The sequence below is a fragment of the Alligator sinensis genome, unplaced genomic scaffold (assembly GCF_000455745.1).
Source record: "Alligator sinensis unplaced genomic scaffold, ASM45574v1 scaffold221_1, whole genome shotgun sequence".
In the NCBI taxonomy this organism is placed as follows: Eukaryota; Metazoa; Chordata; order Crocodylia; family Alligatoridae; genus Alligator; species Alligator sinensis.
In genome coordinates, this window is record NW_005841948.1 from 2,518,659 (window position 1) to 2,533,743 (window position 15,085).

Genomic DNA, 15,085 nt, shown 5'->3' on the forward strand with positions numbered 1-15,085 from the left:
ACAGCAGCTGTGGGGGACAGGCAAGGGGGTAGGTGGCTCCTGCAGTTCTGACTGGCTCTAATCTGGGATCGGGGTCAGAGTTGGAAGTAGAGAAGCTGCATGCCCCAACTCCTTGCCTTGTATTTGAATCCAAGCCTAGGGACTGTCCCCCATGTTGAATGGGGGGAAAGAAACCTCAACTTGGAATCAAGTAAATCAGTACTTTCCCAGTAGTGACATAAAATGGCACTGGATGCCTAAAAATAAATAATACTGTTATAAATTGGGTTTATTATTGCAGTAGAGATGGTTTTAATTTACCATGCCAGGTAGGATGCAGGTGTTTATGGCTGAATCACTTAAATACTTAAAGATTCTTAACAATACAGAAAATAGGTATATTCTGATAATGTAAGAGGCTCCTATGATACAGCTAACTAAAAATGGGTCACTTATTCCTTGTCAAACTACAGTTTTCACACACTTCTATATTTAAAGGATGGCTTGAAACTGCCCCTGACAAAGAAGTAACTTTTGAAAATATAGGAAATAAAATTAGTTTAAAAGTGCCATTTTTAGTTGCCTCTCAGAAAGCACCTATTTCCCTGTTCATTCATTATCATAAAAAAACATTTCCAAAATGTCTTCTATTCTGGAGTAGAACAGGAAGAAGGTAAGTTGTATAGCACTTAAATGTATTTATTACTTGTGAGTAATGGAGGCTTCCCAAACACATCAATACAACCTTTACATGACATCAAAGCCCCAACCTACAATAGGATGCTTAGAGGTAGACTTATGAACTCATTGGGTTTTCTGCAGACACACATATGTGCACAGACATAGTTCATTTGGATGTCACTGCATGATTAGAGCTCAAGTCAGCCCTTGTGTGCTCACAAGGACACAATTCAGATTATCATACAGTTTCTAGAAACATACATAAAATGTATTTTATGAAAAAAACCCTGAAATTAAAAGATTGAGCTTTATCTAGTAACCTTTTGGAAACATTTTAAATTAATAAAATTACCTGGATTTTGGTAAAATCTTAATGCCTGTAGCAGACTATATTATCTTACACAAATTATGGCCTACAAAATACCTGTTACCTAGGTAGGTAGATGACTGCACCTTTTAACTGACACTATTCAGGCAGACCCCAGTGTTCAGGGAAAAAAAGGAAATATTCAACAAGATGAATAGCAAGGTTTTGCCAATGTTCAAAAGAACTTTGAAAAAGTTGGATACTGTTTTGAAAGAAGCTTCAAAAGCTTTAAAGACTATTCCTTCTGTAAAGCCTGCATTCTGCTTGACTTGTGGCACCTATTTTTAAAAATATCTGTAACTTCATAATGTTTGGTATCAGGGCCTGATGACAAATATTTGCTGTGAGCAACTGCTACTCAAAAGCATTGAGTTAGCAGCACTAGGTTTGCTTGGATCTAAAAAACACTAAAAAACAAACAATTGTGATTTTTTAAAAATGCCACTTCAGCCCTTCACACATTACCAGTAGATTATCCATGTAACATTTTTCAGATTGCAATTCAGAAAGAAAATAACATTCAAAATTTAAAAATGAAAAAGCTTGGGGCTATTGAAATCAATAAGATTTTTGTCACCGATTTCAAAGATGCTATGATTTCATCCTAGATTAAATTAGTGTTTATGAGCGGCATTTTCAAAAAGCATTCAGCACTGGTTTAACTCTGATCCTATTAAAGTCAATACGAGTTATAACAGACTTCTAGGTGAGCAGGTTTTGACCGATATTCAGAATTTGAGTCCCATTCTTAGCACATTAACTGTACTTATATCAACACAATACATCACATTCTGTACAACATATGTGATGATCAAGCAGTATTCTTGAGACTCCCTACACTCTGAATTAGACTCTAAACTGAATATCCTTAATAGTGATTGATTTTAAATTAACAATACAGATTACAATGTAACATGTTGTCCCCACCATTTAGAGTAATATATTTCAGTACTCTTCAGGCTGCTCTACCTGTTAACCCTCCACCGTTTCTAAATAATCCCTCAGCCTTGAACAGACCTCTAATTGTGCTACAACTATAGACCATAAGAATAAGGGCAGTTCAAGCTGTGGTATGGAGAAACCTCACATAGTAGAGAAGAGGTAATGTAAACTGGAGTTGCTATGATTCCTGATATCTACTTTTGGGAGGTGTAAGTGGTTGATACTCGGGAGGGGTGGGAAGGCACATGCATCTGAACTGTTCCAAAATTTCATTTTTTGGGGGGGGGGGGGGGGGGGGGGAAAAACAATTGTTGGTGGGGGGGGGGGGGGGGAGAGAAAAACAACAGCAAAGAGTTTCTCATAGGTCTAAAGCAGAAAAAATCCATCAGTCACAAGAAACAGCTGCCCTACTTGCTGTCAGTTAACCATGTCTGCCACCAACTCATCAGGGCCATTAGTGTAACTTACGTAGGCACACTCAAAAGGATATAGAGGGCACTATACCCAAAAATAAAATACCAGTGAATACTAAGATGAAGCAAAGCAAGACTGTTAAACTCACACTGCTTGGCAGTCCTACAACAGCATAATTCAGAAGGAACTTCTCTAAGCATAAGTTTGAACACGCAGAAGAGACAGTTAATCTTTGACAGATAAATGATTAGAAGTCAGTTTAATTAGTCTCATAGCAGAGTGAAATGAATTTGCCTATAGCAGGGCTGTCAAACTTAACCAGCCCCGTGGGCCAGATGAAGGGTGTGGGACTAATTTGTGGGTTGGATTGGGCCCAGCAACCAGTCCCACATGGTGGATCTGGCATGCAGGGTGGTTTGGTATCAGTCCCACATGCAGTGCGTGCTCTGCTTCCCACTGACAAATGTGAGGCATGTGGGCCTGGTCTGGGGCATCTGCTCCACATGACATGGACGCTAGCATGGAGTGTGTGCTGCATGTGGTGCCCATGTCAAACTGGCCCTGTGTGCTGGTCTGTGGGCCCGATTTGGACCAGCTCTGATCTGCTGTGCAAGGCTGGTCCTGAATAGGCATAGCACGCAGCACACACACTACCCCAAAGCACTGCATGCAGCACATGTTCTAGCTCCAGCCCCCATGCTTTGTGCAGCCCATGCCACATGGGCTCCACGTACCACATGTAGCACACGAAGTCAGACTGGTGCATGCTGCATGCAGAGGTACTGGTCCGAGACCCACAGGTAGCATGCAGGCAGGATGATAGGGTTGTGTTGGCTAGATCCGGCCCACAGGCTGTATCTTTAACACCCCGGGCTATAACAAATCACATCAGTAGCTCTGATCCACTCATGTCATTTGACTGTAGATGTGCAGCTAGATCAACATGTGAATTAAAGAATTTTTTAAGTAAAAAAAAAAAAGTTTAATTTTTTAAACACCTTTTTAAAAGGAACCAAAGGGTTTCATTTAAAAAACAAAACAAACCTAAGATTGAAATACCTAAAAAGAATATGAAGAGATGGGAGCCAATTTAGAGCAACATTTTCAATAGTAAATGACAAGGCTGTATCTACAGATGTTGAGTGGGAACCTGCCCCATGTGTAATGGCCTACTTGCATATGCATACAAGTATGCCATCAGGATTGCTACATCTATTATCCAATTTTCACATATACATGGATGTCATCTGTGCCACTAAGGCATTCACAATTCAAAATCTGACTCAATGTTACAGTTATGCTAGAAAGGATGCAATGTTGCGCCTCCAAGCAAAATTTATTAACCATAAATTGACAGCACAGCAGAGGGGCAAGAAAAGTGCAAGGAGAAAGCAGAAGAAAAAAAACCCAACAACTTTCTGAAGTCTCTTGCAATGAGTTTTTCATAGGGAAGAAATGAAGGGAGTTGGGTAGAGGAGAGAAAAAATGTAAAGGGAAGGGGACAGAAAAAGGAGGATTGGCACACTTACCTCTGACATTTAATCACACTACAGAACAATATTACCAGGGCTGCACATATGGAGAAGAGAAAAAAAAAGGGTGGAGAGGGAAGACAACCAAAACATCCAAGAAGGAAAAAGCACAGAAGGGGGAGAACTGCATCAGTCATGCTTATCCTAGGACCAGCTAACAGCTAGGTAAATGAATAAGTTGCACCATACCTTTTCTTTGTCACTGGCTTCTCTAGCCACAGTAGAGCCCTGGAATAGAAAGAAGGGATCTAAACATGTACATGTAACAGGATATACATGTAAACCAATAAGAGGCCAGAAGTAGGCACAGGGTTGGGTAGGGCTGGCAAAACAATATCCTTCTGCAATCTAAAGCTGGGCAGAGGGGTGGGGGGGCAGGGGAAGGTAACCTCTGGGGGCAATGTTGTTTTAATCTTCAGCTTTGCCCACAGTGGAGAAGACACTACGTTTGCTTACAGAGTTGGTTTGAATGGTGTTTTAAAATGGTTCTTGTTCAAACTAGTGCAACATGGTAGTACATTCTAACTAGCCTGCAAGAGACAAATGAAGATGTGTGTGTTCTCCAGATATTGAACAGCTTAGAGCACAGTCCTTAAGTGTTCAGAATGGACCTCACATAGTAGGTACTGCTGGAAAGTATGTATTACCTACGTGGCAGAGTGCTGTGCCACACAGAGATGCTTGAACTCTTGTATCAGAAGCATAAGCACAGCACCACACTTGCATGACTATTCTATTTCCAGTATCTATGCTAGCTTGTTTAGAGCTGGACTTGGGTATGTCTTACATGGTACTGCATTTTCTGGTGAAGACATAGCAGGGTATCTACAGCATGCACACAAACGTCCACAACAACATCTGTATGGCACTGACTATCCATTTGTTGCACTGTACACAGGGGGTCTAGAAATGTCGAGAAATACACTAATGCTAGGGACCATGAGAAGGGAAAGCAGTGCTTTCCGATACCCAAAATGTCAGTGTTTTGGTTGATCTTTAGCGATGTTTGGGAGGCTGAACAGAGGGAACAGATATAAGAACAGCAGCCATTAGCATTTTTATGGCTGCTTTACTGGGCAGGGATTGTGCTTCACTATCATAAACTACCCCAACAGCCTCATGAATACAAGTTGTTAATGTAATTAATTAACCATATTTTTTGTGATACATCAAACACAATACTCCCTTCCATGTAAAAAAAAAAAAAAAAAAAAAAAAAAGGTGGTGGTGGTGGTGGGGAGGGGAGTCAACAATGTGAACGAGAAGTAGGTCTTAGCCACTGCCCTTACCCCAGCCCTTTGCCCTCCTGCCAGCTTTTTTGTCTATGTAGAGTGCTGCCAAATGCACAAAGAAATCAAGCTTAAAACAATGCAGACCAAAATTCTAGCAACGGTTTTTGAAAAGTACTCGGTGTTGTCTACCTCTTCTCTGACTGAAGTCAATGGGAGTCTAACCGCTGATTTCAATGGGTGCACAGCTAGGGCAGTGCTCAGTACTTCAAGTACTGCACTGTTTTTGATATTTGAACTATAGCAGTTACCTTAGATGTTTCTTGCACCAACAAATAGAAAAAGAAAGAAAAAGGTAAATTCTAAGTTGATGTCTTAAATTTTCACCTACTACAGTGGATATGGTTCCAACAGACTTTGCAGAACATGTAACATTTAATGAAAAACAAGTTAGAAAGAAGTGACTATATTTTCCAATACATCCGGTGCCACTATCAACTTGTTTGATTAAAGTTCATCCTGAAAATAATTTGGAAAATAATAAAATAATTATTTTATTATTTTAAATAATAAAATAATTATTTTATTATAATTTATAATAAAATAAATTTTTTTGGCCCAGGTCCAATAAAAAATTGGTATTTATACAGTGCCAACTACAAAATGGGGCTAGAGCCCTAAGGCACTACTACAAGTTAAAGATAACACATATATAAATGAGCTGCTTACTCAGTACTCTGCATTTCAAATGAACACTTAAAATGGAATAAATCAGAAAGAAAACAGCAATCCCAAACATGCAACACTAAGTAACTAAGCAGCTCAAAAAACAAACCCAACTTCCCATTTTACTCTAGAAACATGCATCTATAGCAGCTCTCCTAAAATGTGCCTTGCAGCATGCCTTAAAGGTCAGGAAATTATGGCTATGTTGGAACAGGTCCAATTATGCGGCATGCTGAATGCACGCCAATTTTTCTGCTCCTCTACATAAATGAGTGTTAGATTAACAATTCATCCAGCTTCTGTCTAATTTTAGACAAAGGAGTAGGAGGCACTTGGAATAATGGTTTGACCAAAACCCAAAAGGCAGAGGTGGCGGAAGGTGGCTATGGATGAGCAAACCAACCATCTCAAATAAAAGAAGAACTGGCTCTAAACTTCAGTGCCTCTGTACTTCCAAGCTTTGTCTGAAATCAGGAAGCAAACAGGGCAGGGGAGTAGACCTGTGCGAATAGGGAAGTATTTCATTCGGATTCAGCCAATTCGGACGACGGTGATTCCATTCAGTGATTCAAATCACTGTCCCCATTTGATTCGGCCGAATCAGAATTGGAGATTTGGATCGGCCAGGGAGAGGCAGGAACAGATGGGCAGCTGCAGGTTTTCCACAGCTCCTCTGGCTGTGCCTGCCTCTCCCCGGGTTGGGGGAGCTGTGGGACAAGCCCTCATGGTTGCCCTCCCCAGCCGCATCCCCCCACCTGGCCCCAGCCTAGTAGCGGCACTTAAAAAAAAGCCCCGCACTCACTGGTTGTAGCAGGGGCTCTGGGGGCTCCTGACAGAGCCCTCCCATGCAGCCCCCGCCCAGCCCCAGCAGTCTGCAGCAGCCGTGGCTGTGGGAGCTCTGGGGCCACATGGCAGAACCCTTCTGCACAGCCCCTGCTCCCCGATTTCCACCCCGCCCTGCCGAGTCCTACCCCAGCATCCTGGCGAAAAAAAAGCCCCGCACTCACCGGCTCTGACAGTGGCGATCAGGGCATCTGGGCACTTGTGACAGAGCACCCCTGTGCAGCACAGGGCAATGGGAGGCAGCAGGGATTGCCCCCCCTGCTTGGTACCCGTGCGGCAGTTGCCCCATGGTGCAGGTGCAGGGCAGTGATTGGTGAGCGGGGGCTGCATGGGGGGGCTCTGCCAGGAGGCTCCAGAGCCCCCACAGCCCCTGCTACATCCAGTGAGTGCGGGCCTTTTTTTCTTTTTCTTTTCTTCTTTTTTTTTTTTTTTTTTTAAGTGCCAGAACTAGGTGGGGGTGGCTGGGCAGGGGGAGGGGCTGGACAGGGCAGTCATGGGGGCTTTTTCCGTGGCTCCCCCTGCCTGGGGAGAGGCAAGCACAGCCAGAGGAGCCGCAGGAGAACCTGTAACCACCCGGCTGTGCCTGCCTCTCCCCAGCCGATCCAAATCTCCAAATCTCTCCAAATCGATTCAGAGGCTTTAGATTTGATTCGGACCTTTTAATGGGTCTCCTGATTCGATTCGGATTCAAAGATTTGGCTGCCGAATCGGGCCAAATCTCCTCTGAATTGAATTGGTGACTGAAGTGTTGCACAGGCCTACAGGGTAGCACCTGAGGGCACTTTTACATGGGCTCCAGGGGAGCAGCATCTCATGTTTGAATGTCCTCATAGTTAAAAATGGTGGTGAGGGCACTTGAATTAAAGCTCATTCGATTAGCTTTAGTTCAAACATCCCTGCAACCGTTTTTAAGTGCAGGGATGCTGAAATACGAGATGTAGGAGACTGCTGGAGCATGGTAATTACCATACTTCAACAAACTCATTTAATCTAACAGGAATACACCACAAGGAGAGTATTTACTTGAATAATTCCAACCAGGTCAAGAAATATTGGTAATCATGACACCTTTTTCTGAACATATCAGATATCACTGTTTAAGTATCTGGACTTTTAGATATGCATCCAAATTGAACTTCCCAAAATATTTTGTAATTCACCTCTCACCACTTTAACCAAGGGATGGTTCACTGATTCTTTACCACCCATCTGGAGGGTCACCAAAATGTGCCTATTTGTAGTTAACTTGATTCTATAAATCAAGGCACTGCTCATATAATTTAGTTTACCAGAGGTATACTTAAGGGCAAGGTGTGGGTAACCCTATCAGAGAGAAAAAATAAGTATTCCTCTGCCATGCGATATTTCCTTCCTCTTCTCCCTTCTCCCCAACTCTGTTCCAACAAAGCTAGACACTGATAAGACAGTTCTTGACCACACCACAGTCAGCTCTGAGAAATCAGCATTAGTCTAACATGCAATAAACATTTTTTTAGTTATGATTTAGCACCAATTGATGGGGCAGAACTAAATTTTGGAGTGAAGTTGTGGACATACTTGCATAGTAAAATATGTGGAAATTTACTAAATTTACTAAAATGTGTAGAAAGAAAGGAAGGTTTTGGGGATAAGGTTAGAATAAGATGCCCCAAAACAAGAGAGCTGGGAAAACACATTTTGGAACCAAGATGAAACATGCTTGATGCAGTACAAGCAACAAGAGTCATCTACTGTAACATTCAGTTATAATGTGCACCTGAATGAAATACCACTGTTAAAAGCCAAGTGAGTGATGCACATTTCTAGTCTATACCACTAAAGGGATGCTATTACAGCCCTTTAAAAAAAGAGCTCTGTAAAATAAGCTGTGGCATCAACACACTGTTGATCAAAGACATGCAGCAGTCAGGAGGTCTGCATCACCATATTTTTTCTTGTAGTTTTAGCTTCAACCATTAGACTTAGTTATATTTAGCAAACTCTCTTCTAAACCACTTCTTTAAAACATGCACAATACAGCTAAAATGGCATCCCTTGAACATTTTTTTATAGTGCAACTAACCACAAAGCTTTTTTTTTCTTTTAGAAGTAACCCATGTAACTTTTGAGCAATAATATTAATTTAATAAAGTGGTCAGGTTTTCCAGCAACCAACATCAAAAGCAAAATATATCAACAACCAACCAGCTTTAATAATTCCATTAATGATTTTCAGCTACTTTAACAGTTACTTATATTCAAAAAATGTTCTTACCTTTAAATCATATTTTCTATAAACAGATAAACGATGGCTGAACACATTTCTTGTAACAATCATATATACCTCAACTCCATCAACAGTAAGCCTGTACATGCCCAGAAACTGGGGAAGAAGTGTATTCCCATGACACTCCACAATAAACTGTGGGGGGGGACACAAAAAATAAACAAAAATTATTATTGTTTTAAAAATCTATACAGATACAGAGATACATGCATACAGGACATGAGCACCATGCGTGTGGATATATAAACAACTGAAAAATCAAAGTGTCCATCTGGTATCCCAATAAAAAGCACTGTCATTGTTCTGAATGGTTTGCCTATTTTACTTGTAGGTCAAAGTAAAAAAAATCCTTTTATACTGACAGCATTCCATAACACAGTGTCCCTAGATAAGGACAATATTACAGCAAGGGTGGTTTCCATTTACGTTACGTTACATGACCATTCTCTTCATTTTCCAAGCACAAAGCCTGATTTTCACACAAGGGAAAAGGCCTTTCAAATTCCATTCTGCTTTATTTTGTGCTCCAAAAAACTGCAATATGTTTTAATTTATGAGCTTTTTAGGGAAGAGGCTTAGAAAAAGTTTCTCCAATACTTGTCTAGTTTTGTAGATATTAGTGCCATCAAAACAAAAGATCAAGAAGTTGACAGACAATTCTCACATGAGGTCTGCACTTCTGGATTACTAAGTCTACTATCAGGTGCGGAGTTGTGTAAAATGCTCATTTTTTAAAAAAAAGTTAAAACACTTTTTGCTTCCTCAGGATCTGTCCCCTTATACATCAGATAGTACCCTTGAAGAGACCATCACTTGCATAGAAACACTATCCATCATGTTTCTGATATCATCTGCCTCTGAGTAGTTGAGAATCTTGGTAGGAAATGTTAGAAAAGCAAGCATGAAAAAGCACAGAATTTATTGGGGTGGGGGAAAGTAGTTAGAGAAAGGATGAAAAGTTTGTTTTCAGTATAAAGCTGTGTAACTACTATGAAAACTAAAGTAAAAGTTAAATTTGAAAAGCTACCTCACATTGTCTGGAACATGGATACAAAAGAAGAATTAAGCACCACAAATTGAAACTATGCAGAAGAAACCACAACAACTCTCCCCATCTTTTTACTTTAAGCCTCAAACAACTCCTTTTACTTTAAGTCCAACTTTTGATGTTGGAATTCAGGGTTGGGCAGGGAGGGAAGAAAAATCAAAACCTACTGGACAGGAAACCAAAGAAGTTACCCACAGCTTCTACTGAATGCAGAACTATAGGCAGCCTCTGGTAAATGCTGAAGCTTCTGTCCTTTTTTGCATTCAACGTAACCAGGGATCCAGGTTTTCTGTTTGCTACAGAAAAACGTGTATTTTCTCATTTGAAGGAGTAAAATGCAGATTTTCCTCTTTAAATGAGAAAACCATGGGAAATCACAGGTTTCCCCTTGCAGGCTGTCAGCCTTCCAGCCTGCAAGGATGTACTTGGGGTTGCTGGGGGGAGGGGGGGGAAGAAGGAGGGCAGTGAGGGGCTTGGGAGTGAGGAGCAATGGCAGAGGCAGGGCACTGGCATATCAGGGTTGTTCAGTGCCACAAAGCAGTGGGGGGACAACTGCAACTGGACCTGCGTCCTGGTGAGTGAAGAGCGCAAGAGGAGCTCTGATTTTCCACGATAAAAAACACCCCAAATCAAACGTCAAAATATGTAAGTATTTAGAATTTTTAAACAGAGAAAACCAGGATCCCTGAACATAACTATGGCGGTCAGAACACTGTCTTATAAATCACAGGAGAGATTTGAGACCAAGGGCCACATCTTAATCTGGCAGTTGCCTAAACAACCTAGGAGGAATGTAGGTGCCTCAATCACAAAAAAGGAGTAAAAAATGACCCTATTCAACAACCACAACTTTGGCCTGAAAATTATCCTTAGGTACCCAAACCAGGCTACCAAGCATGCTTAAAAGCAATTCAGGTTGGCCAGCCTGACATGTCTAGCTCTTCTTTAAACCCCCTGAAGCCCAAATTGGTGCTTGGAAATGACTAGGCTACCTAAGTCCCCCATAACTTAAGGCAGGTCAGAGCATGTCTAACAACTGATTTTGAAAGAGGAAACATGCAGCTCCATAAAAGACGAAGATGGTAAGAGGACTTGCTCAGGATGTGGCAAACCTAGGCGCTAGGCCCTCCTTGGCCTCAGGACACTCAAACCTGATACTGGTATTTATGTACACACAAACAAATTTTCTTTACCTGCAAGTCTGATATTACTTGTTGGGAAAAAAGGTTCAAAACAATACAATACTGAAAACAACCTAGTCTAGCAAGAACTAAAGTAGGTGAACAGCAAGGCTTGAACCTATTGACCAGGAGTTAGACAAATTATGAATAGGAACAAAACCACAGACTGAAAACAAAGGCTCAAAAGGGTGATGGCATCATGGAACAGTGTACGAGCACTGATCTTTAAGGAGAATTTTTTAACATTCTGCAGCCACTTTAGCAGTTACAGAGAATAAGTTACTGATTATAGAATCATTATTACTTTATTTTAGGGTATATTACTCAATTTGGCCACAACCCAGTCAGGGTTGGCCCAGGCCCACAGGGAAAGAGTAGGTGATGGGGAGAGGGTACCTACCGGTCCCTCTCTGGTGGGGCAGGGTCTCCTAAATCCTGTGTAGGGTCTCCCCTAGCCCGGGAGCAGTGTGGTTCCAGTGGTGGGCCCACTGCACATGCACGCAGTTCAAAAGGGCTTGCCAAACCAAAACAAAAACTGGTTAGGCTCCAGGAGTGGTGAGAGACGTGTGGGTGCAAGCCTGCTGCACCCCGCTCCCCGAAGACCCCCCGCAGCCACAGAGCACCCTGCCGACCCCCAGCACAGCCAGAGGTAACCTGGGCCCGTGGTGGGAGGGGGTTAACCCCAGACAGCAGAGAGAAGCAGCTGAGTGAAGCCAAGGAGGGTCTCGCACCACTCTGGCTCCTACTTCGCCCAGCCCTGCCACGGAGCCACACGACCAGAGCCTCGCAAACAGGCGCGCTTGTCTGCCCGGTGCGTGAGTTAGTGCAGAGTTTGCCCAGGAGAGCCAGTGGGAGGGCCCAAGGCCCTGCCTGTGCACCCTAGGGAAGGCAGTCCCAGCTGCAGCTGGCCTCCCAGCAGCATCATGCGGATGGGCAAGCATCACAACCCAAGGGTCCATGAGGGGCGTACAGCCTCCCCCTCTGGCGCCTCAGAGGCCTCCACTGGCCTCCACCCAGACAGAGCCCATGGTTCCAGGCTCTACACAGACGGAGCCTCTGGCCCTTGGCTGCAGGGGCTGCCTGACACTTTTTCAGGCTCTGGGGTCTGGGAGCATGGCCACCTCTCCTTGTTAGGTCTGCTCCCTTTTGAGGTCTTTGGTGTGCCAGCTGGAGGAGCTCCAGGCCACAGTCCAGAGACTGTGTGCCATCAGAGACTGCGAGCAGGAGATAGAGTCCTACTGCCAGGCCCTTCTCCCCCTGGAGGCGGAGGGTATACCAAGGTCTCCTTCCAAGACAAGGGAGGACTCGGGGACCTCCCATTCTGTCCAGCCAAGGGGATACACCAAGGTGGCCAAGGGCCCTAAGGCCCGCCGCACCAAGGTCCCCACCCCGCTGGAGCTTTGCAACAGGTATGAACCTCTTGCAGCCCCAGCAGAGCCTGCCAAGCTGCCAGCTCCTGCAGGCAACACAGGCTCAACTGTAGCTACTGCCCCCACTCTCCTTAAGACAAAACGCAAAGTGTTTGTCGTGGGAGACTCCATCCTGAGGGGGACTGAGGGCGCAATCTGCTGCTCTGACCCCTTAGCCCAGGAAGTTTGCTGCTTCCTGGGAGCCTGTATCCAAGACATCGTGGAGAGGATCCCTGAGCTCCTCCGGCCCACTGACCACTACCCTATGCTCCTTATCTATGTGGGCACCAATGACACAGCTTGGAGCAATCCCAGCTGGGTCATGTAATGCTACAGGGATTTGGGAGCGGGGCTTAAGGGGTTGGGGGTGCAGGTGGTGTTCTCTTCAATTCTCCCAGTCTCAGGCTACGGGCTGTGGAGGGAGGGGGATTGAGGTAGTGAACCAAAGACTGCAGCACTGGTGTCATCGGGAAGGCTTCAGCTTCCATGACCACAGTCCACTTCCTGGTGAGAGAGACAGCGAGCTGTTGGCACGGGACAACCTCCACACCTTTCTCCGCTGGGGAGGCGGCTACGCTGGCTAGTACTATGGACGAAAGGGACTTGGGAGTCATGATTGACCACAAGGTGAACATGAGCCTGCAATGCGATGCTGCTGCTAGTAAAGCGATCAAAACGCTGGCTTGGATCCATAGATGCTTCTCAAGCAAATCCCGGGATGTCATTCTCCCCTTGTACTCTGCCTTGGTGAGGCCGCAGCTGGAATACTACATCCAGTTTTGGGCTCCACAAATCAAAAAGATGTGGGGAAACTTGAGAAAGTCCAGAGAAGAGCCACACGCATGATCAGAGGTCAGGAAAACAGACCTTATGATGAAAGGCTGAGAGCTATGGGACTCTTCAGCCTGGAAAAGCACAGGTTCAGGGGTGATCTGGTGGCTGCCTATCAGTTTATAAGGGGTGCTCACCAAAATCTGGGGGAATGTTTGTTCACCAGAGCACCCCAAGGGATGACAAGGTCGAATGGTAATAAACTCCTCCAAGACCTTTTCAGGCTGGACATAAGAAAAAACTTCTTTATTGTCCGAGCCCCCAAGGTCTGGAATAGGCTGCCACCAGAGGTGGTTCAAGCACCTACTTTGAAGGCCGTCAAGAGACATTGGACATTTATCTTGCTGGGATCCTATGACCCCAGCTGACTCAATGATCTTCCGAGGGGGGCTGGACTCAATGATCTTCCGAGGTCCCTTCTAGCCCTAATGTCTATGAAATCTATGAAATCTCTCCCTTATATATAAACATGGAATTCACTCTCAGCACCACAGAATCACATCAATAATATGAATACTGAAATTATAGAAAACTTTAAACCAATTTAAAAGTAAGACCCACATTATTTCAAAAACTACTTCCATGATTTTCTTCTGTTTCTCCTTGCATTCCAAAAATATATTTTAAGCAAGTTTTATATTTGTGCTCTAGCAGGTTGGGAGTTGCGATATAACATTTTGTACATGATTTCTCCCTACTGCGATAGTTGTTTTCCACAGTTTGAAAAAACCAAACATTCTTCTCGAAGTAGAATTTTGGGGTTGTAGAATTTCAGACCATTCCATTCCTTAAAACAGGGGTGTTCAACCTTTTTGAATGTGGGGCCGGATCATGAACTTTTTATCACCCAGTGGGCTGGCAAGCCATATTCAAAGATCCCACAGGAAGCAGTATCACATCACCCCACTGAAACGAAAGTACAGTGTTTACTTTCGCTTCCTGTTGTAGCACCTCGGGCCTCAGAAAACGGCTTGGATGGCCGCATGTTGGACAAACCTGGTTTAAAAGGAATGTAATCTATCTATTTACATTTTCAAAGTCCCTGTAACTTCAGAAAGGAAATATGGTTACTGTCATCATTTTACAGATACAAAATCAGAAAGAATGAGCTCTAAGATCCCAAGTCCCAGGCCAGCACACTTGCTGCTGGACCTTCCTATTTCTCATGGTAGTTGGGCCATAGTTTGAAAACCAAGCTCTGATACTAAATCTGCAGTTAACTGCCTGTGACTTAGCATCACTGTTTATAAAACAACAATGGTGTTACCACTGCCTAATGGCAAAGTATTCACTGGAATTTTAAAACAAGTATGGCCTACTCCCTGGAAATCACATCACATATAGCAGGATGCAAACAGTTTTGTTTCATGAGATTCACAAGGGGAACAGCTTCTGAATGAGATTACTCTCACGCCTTATTTAAATGTAGGGCTAAACCTGGCTGTAGGGCTAAGACTAGCTACTTCATTTTAATATGACTCTACCAGAAGAATTCTTTGCTGTCTCACCTCCATCTCGTATAGGTCAACAGACACTAGGAAAATTGGAAGAACTGACCTCCAGTTGACTAAAGAGGAAGTGGCAAGGCCACTTCAGAGTATTAAGAGGCTTTCTTCTTAAAGCAGAGCAACTTTCTT

General features: G+C 43.6%; 1 protein-coding gene across 3 annotated transcripts in view; it reads right to left on the minus strand.

Moving 5' to 3' along the window:
* Window positions 1-15,085, minus strand: part of PIP4K2A (phosphatidylinositol-5-phosphate 4-kinase type 2 alpha) — a 109,685-nt gene that overhangs the window by 34,794 nt on the left and 59,806 nt on the right. For all 3 annotated transcript variants that reach the window (XM_025199712.1, XM_006020167.3, XM_006020166.3), the window contains 2 exons: window positions 8,968-9,114; window positions 4,105-4,143 (listed from right to left, as the gene is read on the minus strand). In XM_025199712.1, the coding sequence (XP_025055497.1) occupies window positions 4,105-4,143; window positions 8,968-9,114 (186 nt within the window). The remainder of the gene's footprint in view (window positions 1-4,104; window positions 4,144-8,967; window positions 9,115-15,085) is intronic.